The 22,131-nt window shown below is 35.6% G+C and overlaps 1 protein-coding gene across 5 annotated transcripts in view; it reads left to right on the plus strand.

Moving 5' to 3' along the window:
* Positions 1–22,131, plus strand: part of EML4 (EMAP like 4) — a 160,609-nt gene that overhangs the window by 82,945 nt on the left and 55,533 nt on the right. For 2 of the 5 annotated variants that reach the window (XM_049096208.1, XM_025454057.3), the window contains exons 4-9: positions 2,358–2,531; positions 4,385–4,513; positions 5,004–5,029; positions 5,228–5,260; positions 20,520–20,643; positions 21,877–22,026. In XM_049096208.1, coding sequence (XP_048952165.1) covers positions 2,358–2,531; positions 4,385–4,513; positions 5,004–5,029; positions 5,228–5,260; positions 20,520–20,643; positions 21,877–22,026 — 636 coding nt within the window. The remainder of the gene's footprint in view (positions 1–2,357; positions 2,532–4,384; positions 4,514–5,003; positions 5,030–5,227; positions 5,261–20,519; positions 20,644–21,876; positions 22,027–22,131) is intronic. The other 3 variants (XM_035700416.2, XM_035700415.2, XM_035700417.2) reach the window with 3 other exon arrangements.

Raw genomic sequence — 22,131 nt, forward strand, 5'->3', positions numbered from 1 at the left:
TAATTTTTTTTTTTTAAGTTTTTTATTTATTTATGATAGTCACAGAGAGAGAGAGAGAGAGAGAGAGGCAGAGACATAGGCAGAGGGAGAAGCAGGCTCCATGCACCGGGAGCCCGACGTGGGATTCGATCCCGGGTCTCCAGGATCACGCCCTGGGCCAAAGGCAGGCGCTAAACCACTGCGCCACCCAGGGATCCCTAAATAAAGTCTTAAAAAAAAAAAAAAAATACCAGCTGACTTTGTTACTTCATGATACAGAGGCTCTATATTTTGCTTTTTTTTTTTTTTTTTTAAGATTTTGTTTATTTACTCATGAGAGACATACACAGAGAGACAGAGAAGCAGGCTCCCTGTAGGGAGCCCGATGTGGGACTCTATCCCTGTACCTTGGGATCATTCCTTGAGCCAAAAGCACACACTCAACTGCTGAGCCACCCAGACATCCCTGTATTTTGCTTTTAAATACCCAGGAGGAAATTCTCTTTTAGGTTTTACTGGCCCCCCTCCCCCCACCCCCCAAGATTGGTGGTCTGTACATTCAGGATCATACAAGGACCAACAAGAAAGAATTTCTAACTCAGTTTTTTTTTTTTTTCTAACTCAGTTTTGAATTTCAAAGTTAGCCTGATATTTCTGAGGTAGAACTGTATTTCTCAGCACATATTTTAAAGAACTGAACAATAAATAGAAAAGTGGGGGCTACTCTGAAGTCCAAAGTATCAGAACTGAATCAGATTAAATGTCATTTTAAAGATTATATTTTAGGGCCACTTGGGTGGCTCAGTGGATTAAGCACTTGACTCTTGGTTTCAACTCAGGTCATGATCTCATGGGATGTTGGATTGAGCCTCTTGTGGGGCTCCAGCTCAGCAGGGAGTGTGCTTGAAATTCTTTCCCTCTGCCCCCTCCCCCCCACATGCATGCACTCTTAAATTAATTGTTTTTTTTTTTAAGATTTTATTTATTTATTTATGAGAAACACAGAGAGAGAGGCAGAGACATAGGCAGAGGGAGAAGCAGACTCCCTTACAAGGAGCCTGATGTGGGACTTGATCCTGAATCCTAGGATCATGCTCTGAGTTGAAGGCAGACACTCAACCACTGAGCCACCCAGGTGTCCCTCTTAAATTGATTAAAAATTTTTATTTTAACTATTACTCTGTAATAAATTGTATTTACTATGTATATTTGTTTAAAATGTTCTTGAACACACTTCCTTGTAGATCATGCATCTCATAGTCAAATTGTAACTTTAAGAATTGAAGACAGTTCATGGTTTTCTGCCTTTTCAACCATGGAATTCAGATTTTGGTTCTACCTGGTTTGTAATATTGCCCAAAATGTGCCATAAAAGGACTTTTATCCAATGATTAAGAATGCAAGGGCTTCATTAATTAAGAATCAAAAGTGCAGAATCCTAAGAATTTATATATAAATATCTTAGTTTAACTCTAAATATATTCACATAGATTTATCAGGTTTTTTTGTTTTGTTTTGTTTTTATTATTTTTATGAAAGGCCAAGCTTCTCACTCTCTGTTTAATTGTGTGTGTTGATTAGATTTTTTGACTGTCTTGCATAAAATATACCCATGTTATTTTTTGTAATTGTTAGTTTCAATTTTAAGACAGTAAGAAATGTAAAACTCTCGCTTTGCAAAAAAAACCATCTTTTATGATTATTTTCCTCAACTTTTTATAACTGTCTCACCTATATAAAATTTAATGGCAATTTTTTTAATTTTTTTTTTTTAAGTAACTTTATTTTAGGGGTCTTTCCAGAGCACTCAACTTAGTTTTCATGGAAATTAGTTTTTCTTTTCTATGTATATTTTGTCTGTTTTCTTTGTATTTAATTTATGTAATTAAAATAATACAAGTGGCATAAGCAGGTTCTGTATCAGTGGGGGGATACCTATAATTCCTGATAGATTTAAAACTCAACCAGCAAGAGGAGAAAAACATAGAAGAAATGGGAATCAGGATAATCTACTTGAGTTTTATGTGTAAAAGGAAGTGTTGCTGATGCTCTGATTTGGGTAAGTTGAGGTCAGTTAAGAGAGATGCCATTGTTCCCCCAAATCTGCCAAGATGGCAAAATGCATTGGGCTATTTTGGTCCCAAAGGGCAATCTTCATAGGTGATATATTGCCTTAGAATTCATACAAATTCTTCCCTGAAGATTTTAATAGCTTCCAGAATTTTCAAAGAAATATTATCATTAATTGAAAGCAGTGTAAATTGTATTAGCTATATGATTTAGGATTTTGAAATCTATAGTAATCACTTTTTCCATCGTTTGAAATATCTTTTGTTTGTTAAAATATGTGTTGTTCCATGTTATACTTTATTTTACAGTGGTACAGAAAAAAAGAAAGAAAAACCACAAGGACAGAGGGAAAAAAAAGAGGAATCTCATTCTAATGATCAAAGTCCACAAATTCGAGCATCACCTTCTCCCCAGCCCTCTTCACAGCCTCTCCAAATACACAGACAAACTCAAGAAAGCAAGAATTCTACTCCCACCAAAAGGTTTTAACTGTCCCTGAGTACAGAGCTAGGGAATGGTTGTAATGATACCTAAAATTCTGCAACTTGAGAAAAGTTAGCTATCCATGGATTCCAAGAGAAAAGCCTGTGGCCCCTCACCCCCAATCTTCTTTGTTGTAAAATCTTTATTTTAGCACTTTGGAGAAAGAAGATTTAAGGTCAAAATTTCTCAGTTGAAACTGGAAAAGAGAAAACCTAAGTTACAAACAATTTGATAAAAGGAAGGCCTTAATAACCAAACAATATTTTTATAGTACAATTACAAAAATCTATATAAACTGTGCATAAATTTATAACATGCACAGAAAAGTACCATATGTAATTATCCTCATATTTTGGCATCATTACAACCTTAAACTTGCAAGGGCCCTTCTCCGCAAATGGCTCTTCATTGTGACTGCATCTCAGTTTCAGTTTTGGGTTTTGGGAGGATAAGTTCTTGCTTGAGTAGAGAAATCCATTTCACCTGGTCTTTTCTATGCTAAAGGCTTGCTTGAGGGCTTCTCTCTGTGTCTGTAATAATTAATATTTTAAAGTTATGAGAGGGGGAGAAGGGAGAAACATTCTAACAATGTGTGTGAACCTAAATTGGGAATCTAAACCTGCATGCTGGGAGTTCAGTGCTATTACCTGCCTTGTAATCAAATTTTTAGACCAACTTAAGGAAATTTGCCTACTTTAAAAATGGGAATTCAATCTTTATGATTAGGTATAGATAACTCTTACTCATCATACTTCCGCTTGGAAATCTTAGGAATATATTAAACCATTCCCAGAACTAGCTAGGATTTAGTAAAATAAATGATAACCATTCCTCAAAGACTTATAATATATTTTTATTTGATCAATTTAATATTCTGCCTCAAATCCTGAATAGAAATTTGGGAAAACAGAACACTTTTCATTTGATTGATGCATGTTTTAACTTTTAAAAAATGCTTCGCCTGTGTCTCATGCAGATTCTTATGCTATCTAAATGGTTTGTAATTTTTTTGTCTGGCCTCATGTGGAGTTTTTCTTGGATATATTTTATTAATGTTATATAACTTTGGGTTGTGTGTGGTTAAAGGTGGCTTTTTTTATAATCAGTCTCTTTAAGGTTCTGATTTGACTTGGTATCCTTGTCCCAGATCTTTTTTTCAGCTTCTTAAAGGTCTCCTGGAAATGTGCTTTGCCATTCTAAATTGCTCTTTGGATATACTGTTGCAAGAAGTATTGGAGACTGGATGAGTGGTAGGATAGTTAGCAACGCAGCCTAAAAATCATTTCTAAATAATTTCATTCATAAATATATGGAATAAGTGTTGATATAATATAACATTCTTATGTTAAGTAAGTCATGTTTATTTCTGATCCTGGGTAAAAATTGTCTTTAAAGAATGTCATAGGAGTTTTACCTTTAATCCTATGTTTTACTTAGAAAGTGTCATTTGATTACACAGGAATATAAAAGATGAAAACAGCTTTGTAATGACTATGAAAAAATACGTTTTTTTCCCACAGACTCATGTAGTTTCACAAATTATGTGAAATATTTTACTCAGAAATTTAAGCATGAATTTTCTCTTAACAAAAAGTACAGATTTACTTTTTAATCAAGTAATATTTGTTCTAGTGAATCTTCTAATAGTGAAAATTATAAACAGACTTGGTCATTGCCTTGTTTAACTCCTTCACTCATCCAGGTGGAACCTTTCAACTAATCCTTCCTTCTCTTTTCTGGATTAGCTTAAAGGAAATGTTAATTGCTGCTTTTATGTTCTATTTAAGCTGTCAATTACATGTCCTTGCTACTCATAGAATTTTTCTCTAAGAAATTAATATGTTTCTTTCAGCATAAAACGAACACCAACAGCTGAAAAATCGCATAATTCATGGGAAAATTCAGATGAGAGTCGTAATAAATTATTGAGAGCGGTTTCAACATCAAAATTAATATCAAAAGTTATAAAAAATGCAGACAAGTAAGTACTACACTTTCTCAGTTATATCTGAAAATTAGTAATTCTGTGACTCTAATGCTTGCATGTACAATTATGTACCTATTTCAAATCATTTTTAAAAATCTGTTATAATTTTTTTCTTCTAAGTGTATTTAAGTGTTCAAAAAAGAAAGAAAGCTATCCTCCTGTGATAATATTCTCCACTCAAAAAATAAATTATGCTAATCATAAGTTTTGATTATTTTTTTTTGTAGGTTCTTTCTATACTTTCACTGCTTAGACAGTCTTATGGAATAATTACTGTTTTATTAAACAGTATATATTAATAGTTGAGACCAGTGACAAACTTTTAAAAATACTAATGTCTGAATTTCACTTCTAAAGATTTATCTTGGGTATGGCTTAGACACTGAAGCTTTTATAATTTCTTTAGATAAGCCTAAAGAAATGATTAGGTGATTCTTATGATAAGCCAAGTAAAATTATAAATGTCTTTGAAATTTTTTTGTAGGCATAAAGATGTCATCATCAACCAAGGTAAGTTAAAAATTCTTTTGAAAAAATATTTATCTTCTTTTTCTACATCAGTTTAATTTTTGCTAATTGTTAAGAATATTGGCTTATTTCCGTACAGTGTACTTTATTCATAATAATCAAAGAGAAGTGCATTTATTATAGTCATTTAAGAAAATGCTCAGTTTTTATTGTAAGATATGTCATTTTTGTCTCAACCAGCAAAAATGTCAACCCGTGAAAAAAACAACCAAGGTAAGAATAAGCTACACAGTTGGTCGCCTTCTAAGTTAATTTCTTCTTGGATCTCTTATTTGGCTTTTCATTATTTATACTCTCTGACTTTCCTCTTAATATGAGAAATAGGATAATTTGGACTAGTGAATCCAGCTATTCTGAAAATTCATTTTATTTCTGTGAGCTCTGAAGATTCATGGTCAACAATAGAAATAAATGTCATTATAAAGAGGTATAAAATACTAGAGAGAATTTCCCCCTTTAAAAAAAAAAAAGTACCTAGAAAAGCCATTTAAAAGATTGATAAATTTTAACTCAATTTCCTGTCTTGCCGACCTCATTGCAAATAATCACTCATTTCTCAAAGCTAAGACTGAGTACATAATGAGTCTAGCAAATCCATTTCCTCTTGAATTGTTCTTTTATATTAATTGTAATTTCTGGCTACTTGCTGTTGTTGGCTTGTTCTGACCAAAAAAGGAGAGTAGACTGTCTATAAATGTGTATTTAATTTAATTGCAAAGTAGGTAAGTTCTGTTACATCAGTTTTATATTCTCCTTAGATTGCCTGCAAATTTAATTGAAGCATGCTGTTCTAAATGAAAGCATGTCCTTTCCGTGCATGCTTTTTACAGCTTATTTCTGTGTGTTATCTTTGTTTTCTGGGCTATTAACCAGATACAATGTGATTAAAATTTTTGTTAAAGATGAATAACTTAATTGCTATGGATTTTTGCCATTTTTGATTTAGTAAGAAAAATATTTATTTGTAATCTTCTTTGGATCATTGGTTTTTATGTAGAAATTCTGAATGAAGTTGAATTTTGCTGTCATTTTAATATAGTTAGGTCCTACTTTCTCCTTCCTTTATAATTAAGTATATAGCTAAAGTAATGGTTGAAAGGAAAAAGTGAAATGTTATTTATAAAGATAATTCTTATTATATATCAGAACATTTTTTAAAAATACAGGTAGTGATAAATAGTGGAAAGAACTATGAATGCAGAGTCTCTGTCTAGAATTTGGTCCTGGCTCTTTTGCATAATAGCCTTGTGACCTAGGCAAAATGACAATGTCTCTGAGTTAGTTTTCTAATCTGAGAATAGTACCTATAAAGCTTACCTCATGACTGCAGAATGAAGTAATGTATATGGAAGCACTTTTGGGCGCCTGGGTGGCTCAGTCAGTTAAGTGTCTGCCTTTGGCTCAGGTCGTGATCCCTGGGTCCTGGGATTGAGTCCCAGATCAGGCTCCCTGCTCAGTGGGGAGTCTGCTTCTCCCCTCTCCCTTTGCCCCTCCCCACCTCACTCGTGCTTGTTCTTTCTCAAAAATTTTTAAAGATTTTATTTATTTATTTGAGAAAGAGTGAGAGAGCACAAGTGGAAGGAGTGTCAGAGGGAGAAGCAGACTCCCTGCTGAGCAAGGAACCTAACTCAGAGCTCCATCCAAGGACGGGGGTGGTGGTGGTGGGTGGATCCTGACTCTAGCCAAAGGCAGATTCTTAACCACCTGAGCCATCCAGGCACCCCAATAAATAAAATCTTCAAAAAAGAAAGCATTTTAAAAATAGAAAAAATTGTAAAACTATAAAACAGTGCTATTATTATTGTATAGTTTGCTAATGAGCTCAAATTTTATAAAATCCTTGTAGAGCTGCCTGCCACTTTCTCATGTTGTATGTTCTTTGGAAGGTAAAAGGAACATAAGATTAGTATACAGTAAGTGAGTGGTTTATATTGGTAACAGTTTTCAAAGTCATTCAGGTAAGCAGGCAAATAAACGTATTTAAGAGTGAAGGATTAAAAAAAAAAAAAGAGTGAAGGATTTTGCTACAGAAGCACCACTAAGCAGGGTGTTAGCTAGTGTCTAGGAAGAAGGATAAAATGGAAAGGTAGGGGAAAAAAAGGTAGAAAAGGATGTAGAAAAATTCAGTTACAAGAATTTTAATTAGATTGTCGCAGGTGTTGGAATTTAATAATGTTAAGTGTTGCTTGCATTAAGCCTTACTTTTGGAATTTGAGTCTATTATTTTTCCATTTTAATCTGCTATATTCTGCTTGGATACAGACTCCGTCATTAGAAGGTACCTTCATAGAGAACTCTTGGGCTTCCGCTTGTGAGGTAGTTGAAGCCTAACCATAATTGAAACAGAGCCTATAGAAAGTAGATGGATTCTAAATGGTTTAAGAGGTAAGATAGGTAAGGATATAGGAGAAAAGGAACAGCAGGAATCTAATCTGTGAAGGCTAGCTTGAGCAACTAGGTAAAATGAGGGAACATTTGAGGTGGAGATGTGTGGAAAAGAAGAAAAGTCGTGGTTTTCAGTTTCAGTAAGAGTTAATCTACTTGTAGAGATGTGTAGCAAACAGCATAGTATCAGTGTTTAAACATGTATTTTGGAGTCCAAAGACCAATTTCACCATTTACTTAGCTGTGTGTCCCTGAGGAGATTATTTCACCTTTAGTCTTTGTTTTCTCATTATTGAGACAATCATAAGCCCTCAAAGAGTTAATATAAAAATTAAAGATAATAAAATGTAATACCTGACACAAAGTACCAAGTAAATTTTAGTTACTAATATATGTAAATCTGACAGTAAAATCTTGTACTCAAATGTGTGGAGTAAAATGAAAAGATAAATAGACTATCTTCATTTGATAGAAGTAGATATGTTTTTTAAATTTGTATTCATTTTGCATGGCATATTTTACAACACATTTTCTTATACTTTAGGTATTAAATATCCAAAATATCTATCATTTTTGGACAACCTTTTAAAAATATTTATTAATTTCTTTAGCTCTTTTTTGACAATGACAAATATGACTTGCTCTAAGTCATCTGCTTTGATTTGGGAAGAAGACTATTTACATTTGGTCATTTAGGTGAGTGGTAGCAGAAGAAGCTTGACCTGAAGGTCCTGTATCCTTCAGCCACAGTAGAGTACAAGAAGAGCCATAAAACTGCATGTCTGATCAGTACTCTGGCAGAAGAAAGAGAACTATATGTAGTTGAAAGCAGTAGGAAGTGGAGTGGAATGGGATGTACACAGGACACTCTGAGTTAGGTGTGGGAAGAAAGGTTATATCACCAAAAAGATTCTTGCCAAGTTCAGTCTTTATCTACACTCAAATCCCTGAAACATGAATCTCTCTTCATCACTTTTCTCCTGTTCTGTTGGATTCTGCTCCCACTGCAAGAGAAATAAAGACTTAGCACTTCAGGTTAAATTGTGAAATTTTCCTATAGAGTTTTTCATTGTTAGATGTAGGTTAGGTTCTAATACCATACTATACATTTGATAATTATAAGTTATTTATAAAGTTTTTTGAGCTAACATAGGGTACTGTAAATGCCTTTTATAAAATTATCTATTGAGGAAAATAGGTAACAATCTGACAAATTCTCTAATAAAATTAGTATAACCTTTAAACTCATTCTTATAGTTATCAAGTATATTACATTTTTAAAATATGTTAAAAGTGTCCTATGTCCTCCTTTCTAGAGGAGAACCTGAATGTCTTCAAATTATGGCTTTTTTTCAAGATTAAATAATCTTAAATCATTTTTCTCTTGTAGCATCTTAAACTTGTGCTGTTTAGAATTAGTACATAGTTAATTGTCTGGTCATGTTGAGAACCTGAATGACTCTAAAATCTTCTTAAATCAGATCACACTGTTAGTTCTCTTAGTTCCTTTCATAGTGCTGCTTCAGTGATCTAAGCTTAGATGCATTTGTGCTACCAAATCAATGCAGGAACTGTAGGTGTGTTCAGATGAGAGAGCAATTATTATAATATCTTAGAGAATTGAGAACTATTTATCTCATACTAGCTGTCTAAAAATGACTGCAGATAAAAAATACTTTAAAAGTCATTTTGAAATATATACTACCTAAAACCCTTCAGTAATTTGGTGTAGCCAAAACAGTTGTTTAGATAATCTGAAAATACCAAATTCCTTTACAAAATTGGAGAAAGGGGAAAAAAACCTGAGTAATGTTGTAATTTTAACAGCCATTGTAGTTCTGGTATGTTTCTTTATTATTCTTTATCAGATATACATTTTAAACATTCATTCTTTTAACAAATATTTATTATTTGTTTTTTTTAATATTTTATTTATTTATTCATGAGAGACATAGAGAGGCGGAGACATAGGCAGAGAGAGAAGCAGGCTCCTTGCAGGGAGCCCGATGTTGGACTGGGACTCGATATCAGCACTCCAGGATCACGCCCTGGGCTGAAGGCAGGGGCTCAAATTGAGCCACCCAGGCGTCCCACTTTTAACAAATATTTATTGAGTGCTTGTTTTGTCAGGCCCTGCCCTTAGGCACTTGGGGATACAGCAGTTACAGTCTCTGCACTCGGTGGAACTTTTTTCCCCCCCCCCACCCGGTGGAACTTATATTCTACATAATAAGAAAAAAAATGTGTCAGGAGAAAGGAAAGAATGAGGAGAGGAGAGAATTGCTATTTTACATAGAGTGGTTAGGGAAGATGTTTCTTATAAAGTGACATTAAACCATATGAAGTGAGTGAAGTATATGGTTATCTGGAGAAAAGAATTTCAGGAGCAGAGAAAAGAAAATACGCAAGGCCTGAAGCAAGAGCAAGAGCTGCTTTCTTGCTATGTTAAGAGACAGCAAGGAAGTCATTGATTATAGTGTACATACATTTCTGTATTTGTTAATCATTACATTTATTAAATGTAGATTCATTCTAAGTAACAGAAGATTCATTACACACTCAGGAAAGGGAAGTAAAGTGTTATAACAGGAAGTACAAGAATAGTAAGCATGAGACCTAGTTAGAGATGAAATGACCTGTACCATAGGAAGTTTAAAGAATCAGAATCCTAAATAGTTGAAATTTATGAATGGGAGTTAGGAATTTTCCAAAAGAAATCATGAAAAAAAAATGAAACATTATTCATTCGGTAATAAAGATTTCCCTATGACTCTGAGACCTTGGACCTCAGTTTCTTCACTTAGAGTAAGGCTAAAAGAGACCTTGGACCTCAGTTTCTTCACTTAGAGTAAGGCTAAGACTAAGATGTCGTGAAGAGTCTCTTTTAATAACTTTTTAAAAGCTCTTTCTTGCAGTAAATAGAAAATGTAGGACAGCCCCTCATACCTTAGCTAACTTGCTTTTAATTTATCTTTTAAAGAATTTGAATGTAGGTGCTTTTTATTCATGCCATGTGTTGTTTTCAGACTTTCTGACTCCAGGCATGTTTTGTCCTAAAACCTGATCACGCCTCTGTAAACTGAGCATTGTATCTGAAAGAATAGCTAAAATTTATCTACAAGAATATAAAGGATAGCAGTGTTCTACTGACACTGCTGTCTGTAAATTGTGTTACCTACTGAGAGGGAGTATATACCTTCTGAGAGGGTGTGCAGTTTGAAACAAACCAAAAAAGTCAAAAGCCCTTAATTGAGCCACAGGTAGAATTTATCCTTATTACTAAGGTAGTATACAAAACCTTGCAATTCCAGAATTTAGGAAGAAAAGTGCTAGCTTTAAGTCTCTTCTAGTGTGAACAACATACAGAAAGGGCAGGAAACCAAGTACTGCACTTCCAAAAAATATACTCACTTCTGAAATGTAGATATTGGATCATTTTAAATAGGCAACATAAACATTACTTGGGTCCTTAGGTCTGGGCTTTGTCCATGTATTCCCTGTATTTTTTTTTTTTTTATTTATTTATTTATTTATTTATTTATTTATTTATTTATTTTTTAAAGATTTTATTTATTTATTCATGAGAGACACACACAGAGAGAGAGAGAGAGAGGCAGAGACACAGGCAGAGGGAGAAGCAGGCTCCATGCAGGGACCCTGACGTGGGACTCGATCCCGGGTCTCCAGAATCATGCCCTGGGCTGCAGGCGGCACTAAACCGCTGCACCGCCAGGGCTGCCCTATTCCCTGTATTTTAAAAGGAAACCAGACAGGGGAACCTTTTCTCTGTTAGAGATTCTTTGGTTTGGTTTTTTTAAGTCCTATGAAGCAGTGATTCTTATTTCTTGATGTTGTTAGCAGTCTTCTAGATTAAAATATATTTAAAGGCTGTCCAGTTATTTTTTTAAATATAAACAATCCCAACTTTTAAGAGTATGTGTTCTTGACATCCCCTTTTCCTTATCTTCAGCTGAAAGAAACATCCCAGCCTGTCCCTTTTGGACATGGAGAATATGACTTTTCGTAACAGAACATCCTAGTCTTGTGCAGATTTATTTTGTTTTGGTTAAAGACATCATCTGTACTGTATTTTCAGAACCCATAGGCATAAGCTTTTTTAAAAAATCTAAACCAGAAAATGCAGTTAAACAGAAAAAATCTCCATTCCTCAAGCACATCCATAAACAGATAGCATAGTTCAAAATCCACTGTCCAGAAACGGCAGTTAGCCTGCATGTGTGTTTCTTACTCTATCGCTTATTACTGTTTATTCAAAGTACTGTAGCACTTTGAATTCTGAAACTTGTGATCAGGCTTAGCAGAAAAGAAGTACAGTTATTCAGTGATACATACCAAATTGCAGAAAGAACCATAGCACATCACATGCCACATTCCTGAACTGTGCAATTGGTTCTCCAAGGAACAGTTTTACCAAAAATGTTATTGACTATTGCCTTTAATAAAGCTTTTTAAACTGTTTGAAGATTGTGAAAGATTTTAATCTTTCTAGGAACATATACAAGTAATATAGTAAGCACCTATGTACTGAGGATCCATATTTATTAAATCTTTAAATTTTGTTTTGACTCAGGTTGTTTTTTTTAAAAATGAAACATAGGGGCACCAGAATGGTGCAGTCTGTAAAGCATCTGACTTTTAGTCTTGACTCAGGTCCTATTCTTAGGGTCATGAGATTGAGCCCTGCATCAGGCTCCACGCTCCTCACAGGCAGAGTCTGCTTGGGATTGTCTCTCCTTCTTCCTCTGCCTCTCCTGTTTATGCTTGTTTTCTCACTCACTCTCCCAAAAAGTCTTTAAAAAATATAAATAAATCGGGGCACATGGGTAGCTCGGTGTCTGCCTTCAACTCAGGTCATGATCCCAGGGTCCTGGGATCGAGCCCTGCATCGGGCGCCCTGCTCAGCAGGGAGCCTGCTTCTCCCTGTTCCTCTGCATGTTCTCTCTCGTCTCGTCTCGTCTCTTCTCTGTCAGAGAAATAAAATCTTTTAAAAATAATAAATAAAACATTTTAAAGGTAAAGTAGAAGCATCTTTAATTCTGTTTAATTAGAATTTCACATACAGGTTTTTATTGCTCCCTTGGGACCTCCTGGTTCTCTTACTGTTATAGTTAATTGAAAAAGAGGGGCGCCTCTGTTGGCTCAGTCAGTTAAGCATCCATCTTCATTTCAGCTCACGTGGTGATCTTGGGGTCATGAGATCAAGCCCTGACTGGTTCTTTGCTCAGCATAGAGTCTGCTTGTCCTTCTCCCTCTGCTCCTCTCCCTCACCCCCCAAATTAAATAAAATCATTTTAAAAATAAAAGAAAAAAAGGTAGAGGCAGGGCACCTTGGTGGTTCAGGTTGGTTGAGCATCAGACTCTTGGTTTTGGCTCAGGTCATGATGGCATGGGTCATGAGGTCTAGCTCCCATCGTGGGCTCCATATCAGTGGGTAGTTGGCTTGAAGAGTCTCTCCCTCTTCCCCTCCCCCTCACTCATGCTCACGTACGGTCTTTCTCTCTGAAATCCTTTTTTAAAAAGATCTAGAGAGATGAGTATTTTGATACCGGTGTTTATCTTTTGAATTTATTTTTAAAAAATTAAATCCAACTTGGTATATTCAGATAAAATGAAAAAAATTTAGTGCTTAAAATAACTTTCCTGGGGATATAAATGAGTGATTTGAGGGAGTTTTTTAAATATGACCATATTTTGCTTAGCTCAGAAAAGTTTTCAGCAATATAGCAACAAGTCTTTTGGAAGTTTTTATGTGTCTTGTATTGTTGGGCGAGACCTCCTTCCCATCTTTTCCCAAAGAAAGTCTTTTTTAGGTAGTAAAAATAATCCAGAATACTTAAGCAAACACTTAAAGTTATTTTTATGACAATCAGTTACAAACAAAATAGCAAAGAGAAATCTTTTTAAAGGGGGTTTAGATTCAAGAAAGTAATTACTTTCTTGAATAGTGGGCTTGAAACTGTCATTATGACATATAACAGTTGATTAGCAGTTACATAAGACTTGGTAATGTCTCTGTAAGCTCCTAAGGGGCTAGCTTCACTTCTTTTATATCTTCATTCTGTATCCCCACCCTGCCCCCTGCCCCTGTGTAATTTAAGAATTCAGTAAAATTTACCAGCCAGTAGAAGTCTGCCTATGGAACAAAGAAAATTAAGATAACATTTTACTACTCAGTCATATTTTTCAGACCTGGGTTCTTGTCCTAGCAAGTAAAACTATGTAATATTTGGCAAGCACCCCCAACTAACAGTTTTTTAAATCTGCAAAATAGGGTTACACCTCCTTTTTTTAAAATTTAGGGTTCTACATTTTATTTTTATAGCTAGACCTTTGAAAAGGGGTGAAATTTAGACTCTGTTGTACAAATCAAGTTCCTTCTTCAAAGTCCAAAGATTTTTACAGATTACATTGTTTCACTGGAATTTTAAAATATCAAATTATTACAATATAACTGGATCATTAACTAGGACTTGAAATATTTTGAGAATTTATTGTTTTTAAGATGGGATGCCTGGGTGGCTCAGCAGTTAAGCGAGTGCCTTTGGCTCAGGTTGTGGTCCTGGGATCCAGTCCCGCATCAGAATCCCTGCAGAGAGCCTGCCTCTGCCTATGTTTCTGCTCTCTCTCTGTGTGTCTCATGAATAAATAAGTAAAATATAAAAATCTTTAAAAAAATAAAGAAAGAAAAAAGACTTTAGCCTACCTGGAATGTTCTTCATCACTTTCTGCTATAAAATTGTAATCAGTATTTCTAGCCTCTTGTTTACCCATCTGTTCTTGAGCCTTATGATTTTGGGGGAATAGAACTGGTAAAAGCTAAACTAAATTAAGATTCTCCAATTATCTGTGTGCTGGAATTGGATAGCATCACACTCTGCTACATTATAGTTAAATATAAAATTTTCATTTCAATTTTCAGCAAGTGGGGGGCTCTTTAGTTCTGAAGATTGTAAAATACAAATAAAATTGGGTTACTAAAGTGGAAACTTTGGGGGCGGGGAAGATATGTTAAACTGTAAGCACTCTAGAAGCTCAGAAGATTTTCTATAGGCAGTACTCATTACAAAAATTAGTATAATCATAGTCCAAAACCCTGAATCTCTGCTGTTACCTTTGAAAGCCTTTTTTGTTGTTGTTTGTTTAATTTCTGAGTCTAAAAAGGGAGCAAGCAATGGGGAAAAAAAGCACTGGAGGAACTGATCTTGGAGCAGAGTATGCCCAGTACTAACTTCTCTCTCTACTTTACCTTTCACTGTTCACTATTTTTTTAAAAAAAGATTTTCATTTATTTATTCATGAGAAACACAGATAGAGATTGGCAGACACAGGCAGAGGGAGAAGCAGACTCCATGCAGGGAGCCTGACGTGGGACTCGATCCCAGGACTCCAGGATCACGCCCTGAGCTGAAGGCAGCGCTAAACCACTGAGCCACCTGGGCTGCCCTTGCTGTTAGTTCACTATTAATGAATTTTGATAAGTATGTTTTAAATATATAAGAAAGTATGGGACACTTGGCTATCTCAGTCAGTAGAGCATGCATCTCTTGATTATAGGGTCCTGAGTTTGGGCTCCATGTTGGGGGTAGCGTCTATTTAAACACATAAGTAACTTTAGTAATTAGTTATTTATATCTGTCTGAATCATTTCAGCAATACTGTTTTTCTCAAAACACCTTAGATAACTATCCTAAAAAGTTCGGTGAATATGAAGATCGTTTTGCAGTTTGGAGCACTTCACAGCATAGGACAGTCTAGGGGAGATGCTAAAGTAGAAGATTGAATTAACAAAAGTAGACCAAAGGGGAAGTGCTAGCAATGGGAAGGACAAAGGAAGGAAAGTGTTAACATCAAGTGTTTCAGATTTCTGCCTAGAGGTGCCTGGGTGGCTCAACCTGTGTTAACATCAAGTGTTTTAAATTTCTGCCTAGGGGTGCCTGGGTGGCTCAGCCTATTAAGCATGGACTATTGCCGCTCAGGTCATGATCTCTGGGATTGTGGAATCAAGCCCTGCCTCAGGCTCCATGCTTAGCATGGAGTCGGCTTGAGATTCTTTCTCCCTATCCCTCCCTTCCTGCTTGCACACTGGGTTGCACACTCTCTGTTGTCACAGTCAAATTAAAAAAAAAAAAATTCTGTCTAGCGTTTACTCTTCCCACAGATAATAGAACAGAAACACCTTCTTTTGTACTCTCTGATTTCCTACTGTTGGGGCCCAAAGCTCCAGTTTCTATTTGGATTACAAGTAAGCTTATTATGAGGTAATTGGACTTCTGAGGACCTTACTAATGTCTGAATAGTACTGTCTAATAGAAATAGAATGTATAACACATACATTAATTAAAATGTTCTAATAGCCACATTTTAAAAAGTAAAAAGATACAAGTAAGTTTAAAAATATTTAGCCCAGGGGATCCATGGGTGGCGCAGCGGTTTAGCGCCTGCCTTTGGCACAGGGTGCAATCCTGGAGACCCGGGATCGAATCCCACGTTGGGCTCCCGGTGCATGGAGCCTGCTTCTCCCTCTGCCTGTGTCTCTGCCTCTCTCTCTAAAATAAATAAATAAATAAACAAATAAATAAATAAATAAATAAAACCCAGTATATCCAGTACAAAAAAGTCATTGACATATTTTACTCTTTTTTTCATACTAAGACTTAAAAATCTGTATTGTCTGTATTGTACACTTAGAGCTGTCAATTCAGACTAGCTACATTCTAAGTATTTGGTAACCAGTGGCTATTGTTTTGGATGCTGCAGGTCTAGAACATAGTTTTATTTTTTTTTATTTTTATTTATTTATGATAGTCACAGAGAGAGAGAGAGAGAGAGGCAGAGACACAGGCAGAGGGAGAAGCAGGCTCCATGCACCAGGAGCCCGACGTGGGATTCGATTCCGGGTCTCCAGGATCGCGCCCTGGGCCAAAGGCAGGCGCCAAACTGCTGCGCCACCCAGGGATCCCTAGAACATAGTTTTAGAATGAAAATCCTTCACAAGTTCTAAATAATAAAATTTTGGAACACAGTCTAAAAACTTACTTGACCTCTCTGAGCCTTGGTTTCCCCTTCTCTAAAAGTAGGGGGTTGCACTAGGCGAACTCTTAAATTTCTACAAGTTCCAACATAATATGTGTCTAGAGAAACAAACCAATGGTATTTTGGTATTGATTATAGTATTTTTATCAATAGTATCCACAGAACTTCTTATTTTATAATTAAGCTATCATTGGTCAGGTTCAATTAAGAATATTTAGGGGCACCTGGGTAGCTCAGTTGGTTAAGTGTCCGACTCTTGATTTTGGCTCAGGGTGATCATGATCTCAGGGTTTTTACCATAATGGGTGTAGAACCTGCTTGAGATTCTCCCTCTCTCTCTGTTCCTCCCTCCTACCTCTTTTAAAATTCTTTTTTTTGTTTTTTTTATTTGACATAAACTTGTAAGTCATTAAAGCTGGAATTCAAACCAAGGCTGTCTGGATCACAAATCTTTTTTTTTTTTTTTTAATTTTTTTTCTTTTTAAATTTATTTATTCATGATAGTCACACAGAGAGAGAGAGAGAGAGAGGCAGAGACACAGGCAGAGGGAGAAGCAGGCTCCAAGCACCGGGAGCCCGATGTGGGATTCGATCCCGGGTCTCCAGGATCGCGCCCTGGGCCAAAGGCAGGCGCCAAACCGCTGCGCCACCCAGGGATCCCTGGATCACAAATCTTGTATTCTCTCCACTATACTGTATAGCCTCCCACTCAGTCCAAGGAATTTTCAAAGTGCCAAGTAAGAGATAAAATGTTGAGATTAATTATATTTCAGTAAAAAGCAGCTTCCTTATTGAATTTGAGAAAAGCCCTATACTGTGTTTACTAATTATCATGAAATAGCTGAGTCATTTTTTTCCTCAAATTATTTTTCTGGACCGCCAGAAAATGTAACTGATCTCAAAATCTTCTTTGGTCCCATGGCTCTTGACTTTCATGGTACTGTAGTTTTATAGTGAGAACAGCCAGAAAGTAGCGTTGGGATAAAGCAAATTGACTGTTAAGTCCTTTGACTATAAAATCAGAAAGTCTGACAGTCTCAAGAAAAAGTTTGTGGTGAAAATCTGTACTCAACAATGGTTGAGAAGAGATTCTTCTTTGACACTATATCTTATCTGATTCCCAAGGTAAAGATGATGTTCTTTTAAAAAAACAAAAAAGAGAGAGAGAGAGGAGAGATCGCAGACTAGTGACCTGTGTGCTATATGCAGGCCAAAGGTGTGTAGCATCTGCTTTCGGCTCAGGTCCTGACCCCTGGGGTCCTGGGATTGAGCCCAGAGTTGGGCCCCCTGCTCACAGAGAGCCCTGCTTCTCCCTTACCCTCTGCCCCGCCCTTCACTCATGTTCTCTCTCTCACACATAAATAAAATCTTAAAAGTGTACATGATAGAATTCTAGCTTATTTACCTATATATACTGTTCTGTGGACCATTTAAAGCTTATGAAGAGGATAACTACAGTGTGTTAAATCACATATTATAAGCAGTTCCTAGACAGTGTTCAGAATGGTCACAATTCCTTCTCAAAGGTAAGGGAATCAATATTTGTTGAGGATCTCATATTATCCTTTACAGTGTGTTGTCTTATTTAGTGAATCATAATCACAGGTGGTAATAGTATCATTTTGTGTACTAGGAAAACGAGACCAGAGTCACATAGCTAGTCAGCAGTAAAGCTGGAAGGCAGATCTCAGTCTTTTCCCAAAGCTCATGTTCTTTCCACTGTAAGATATTGCCTTCCTCAGTCTCAGGAATTGTTCATGGTTTCTAGATTACATCTTAGGCCCTCAACATATATACTGCCAGTTTCTAGGCAGAGAAAATATTCTTACCCTGACATGCATAGCCATTTTTATATTAGAAAAGTTGACAATTACTAGATAATTTCTTTGCTTTTACTTAGTTTCTTGTGCTGTTAAGGATAAAGGAATAATTGATAAAGGATAACTGGCAGAGACATTAATAAGGTATCCTGAGCTGTCTCTATTAGCAAAGGAGAGCTTTTGTTTTCTTTGATACCATTTCTAAATCCCTTCCTTTGGACATCTAATTTCTTTTTAGTGGCAGGATCATCTTCTAATTATTTTTTTCCATCCAGAAAGCATTTTTGATGAAGATCCTGGGGAAATTCCAAAGGACAGAATATCTATCTCTAAGGGGGGAAATAATATATATTTAAAATAAATATGTTTATATTTTATGATTTATTATATTTATTATAAATATACATTTTAAGATTTTAAGTAATCTCTATATCCAGTGTGGGGCTCGATTTACAACCCCAGATCAAGTTGCATGCTCTACTGACTAAGCCAGCCAGGGACCCCAAGAATTTATGTTCTTTTAAAAAAAAAAAAAAACTTAAGGACAATTATATAACAAGTTGATACCTATAAGAAAGGACAAGGAGAATGCAGATAGAGATGATTGCAGAAGAGAAATAGTTGCAGCTGATAATCATTTAGTTCTCATCGGAGTCCAGCAATGCTAAAAATCATCAGGAAGCAGAGCCCACTCTTAGATTCCGAAGTAATAAAGACCTATCTCATGTGGTGTGAAAACTGTGGTGTGGGAGGTCTTAGCCTGTTCTTAGATCAAACCATGAAGCCAAGCACAAGTGAGTAATAATAATAAAAATAACTTGAACTTTTCACCCATAACAAGTGCAAATACTTGCAGACATTCATCAAGTAATTTATCTTTCTTCTTCCATGGTTTGCATTATTTAAACTATTGAATTATTATGTATTCTTCTCCTTAGTAGCTTTGGTTATTATTAGAGGTCCTAGAGTTGTATCAGCCTCTGGTTGATGACCACATTTCAGTCTGTGTGGTTTTTTTTTTTTTCCCAGTCTGTTTCTAATGCTGTTTTTTCATATCATGCTGAACAAGTTGGTAGGTGCTAGACACATGCTGTGCTTTTGTACTCAGTCCCATGCTTTTCTTCTTCCTGTTTAGGTTTTCTTTTCATTTCACCATCACCATTCCCCTCTACTAAACTTATCTATATGTAGGTCATTGGGATGCTGGGGCCAAGGATGGGTGTTGCTTTTTGGTTTTTGTTTTTAAGAAACAATCTCATCTGCTTAGTGAAGTTTTGTTTCCTTTTATTAAAGATACACAATAAATATGATTTGATTCTAGACTTTAACATTTTTAGTTTTAGATTGTTGCACATCTTATAAACAACCATTGCTTTGTATAAATAAAAGATGTCTTACAACCTGTGCTGCTAATTAGTAAACTATTTCCTAGCACTGTCTTTAAACTGTTAATGTGTTGGGTTTTTTTGGTATTTGGCTTTTGAAAGATTGTATTTATGAGAGACACGGAGAGAGACATAGGACACATAGAGGCATAGGAGAGGGAGAAGCAGGCTCCGTGCAGGGAGCTTGATGCAGGACTTGACCCCGGGACCCTGGAATCATGACCTGAGCCAATAGCAGACGCTCAACCACTAAGCCACCCAGGCACCCCAAAATGTTAGTGTATTGTAATTGAATTAAATTTAGACCCAACCCTGATTGTAGGCACAGTTGTGAAGTGAGGGAAGTTGGTCTTCTTTCCCTTCCAGCTGTACTCGCTGTGTGTGACAGAGCTCTTGTTCTCTATTCGCATCTTGACTCTTCTCCTCATGAGATATTCTCAGGTCAGGTTTTTTGTATATCATTAAACATCAGTAGGTTGATCAAGTACTATGGTGGACATGGTTATTTTCTGTCCTGATAATCTCTTATTTTCAACTGTCAGAAAAACTTTCATCATAATTTTTTTTTTTTCATTTTTCTACCTCAGCTCTCCTGGCTTTCTTGTCTAGTTTAGTTTAATTATGAACATAGTTATTATCAGTTAAGGAAATGACCAACAGCTTTTTCCTACAATGTTTTAGACAAGGTCTTTATATAAAAATAATTATGTATAATAAGAATATAACTCTGAACAGCTATTTTTTGTTTTGTTCTTACTATATCACCTTAATCCACTTCTCTATGATTATTCAGAAAATTGACTTAATTTTTGTCTTGTGTTTCAACAGAAGGAGAATATGTTAAAATGTTTATGCGAGGTCGGCCAATTACGATGTTCATTCCTTCTGATGTTGAAAACTATGATGACATCAGAACAGAACTGCCTCCTGAGAAACTGAAACTGGAGTGGGTGTATCCTTCTCTATTATGACAGCAAATTTGTTTGCTTTGTCTTCAGTTTAAGAAAAATTCATTTACCTAATGTCTATCAAAATTGTCTTTATACAAAAAAAATAAATGTTATAAACATAGCAACCACTTGAGAAAGTAAAGAGATGTTACTTTTCATCCTTCACATATTATATATATTTTGCTATTAGCAATATAAAACCACCTAAATTAATATCTTTAGGATAGGGCAAACAGGATTATATGAATGTTTTGGCAGCAACTTCAGTGTGGTAGAGAAGACATTGGATTGGAATTGGAAGACTAGAGTTTGAGTCTCAGCTCTGCCACCCCTAGTTGAACCTTAATTCCCTTATAAAAAGAGGTTAATAACTCCTACTTAGCTGTTTTAAGAATTAAATAAGGAAACATCAGTTAAGCATTTTGTAACCTGTGAAATAATGTAAATTATGTTATTAAGAGCTCAAATTAATAAGATTGATTCTAATTCCAGAATTAATTTCTCAGCCAGACTTTATAAAAAATGACTATATAAAAGAGCTTTCATAATTTCACTGAGAAATTTTTCTCTTAGAACCTTTGAGAAACTCCATGAAGCAGAATGGAGTTAGTAGTTTGAATTCTGCTTTCTGCCTCCATTCTCCTATACCCTCTTTGCTCTTTCATTCATTCCCTCATTTCTGCAGATATTAGCTTGGGAAAACTCACCAGTCCTGTAATTCTGTACTTTTTAATAAACACTCTGCCTACCAAACTGTACCTGACTGTCATACTCATTATTTAGGTCAGGCATAAATGTCATTTTCTCATCCCTTCTTTTGATCCCTCTCTTCACTTTCTCTTTAAATTAGGTGTTCCTTCTATGCTTTCTCCTAGGATACTGTTATATTTCTTTCCATAATTTCTAATGATATAGTTGGTGTTTGTTTTTGTCATCTTTGCCAGGGCATAGCCCCAGGGACCCAGTCTCTGTTTTGTTCAGAACTGTATGTTGAGCTTTATATCTGCCACGTGTTAAGAACTCAATAGGTATTTGTCTGGGGAATGAGGAAACTAAGATTTATACAAATTAAAAACTCAGGATTGTACCCTGAATAGTGGCAGGACTTGAGTTTCCTAGTTCTGACAGTCCTGTTTTCTTTATACCTTCCTGATTCCCTTAGGTATCCATGAAAAACTTGTTAGTTTACACCTTAAAAATTGTGTTTATTAAAATCCTTGACTCTTGTGATTAAGATATGGTTATCGAGGAAAGGACTGTCGTGCTAATGTTTACCTTCTTCCGACCGGAGAAATAGTGTATTTCATAGCATCAGTAGTAGTACTGTTTAATTATGAGGAGAGAACTCAGCGACACTACCTGGGTCACACAGACTGTGTGAAATGGTTGGTATCATTGAACACTTCTCTATTTTCTTTGTCATTTTTGCATTTCTTTTTAATTTGGGTTTTTTTTTTTTTAGAAATGGTTTCTTGTGGGGAACTGAGATC

Source organism: Canis lupus, chromosome 17 (assembly GCF_003254725.2).
Source record: "Canis lupus dingo isolate Sandy chromosome 17, ASM325472v2, whole genome shotgun sequence".
In the NCBI taxonomy this organism is placed as follows: Eukaryota; Metazoa; Chordata; class Mammalia; order Carnivora; family Canidae; genus Canis; species Canis lupus.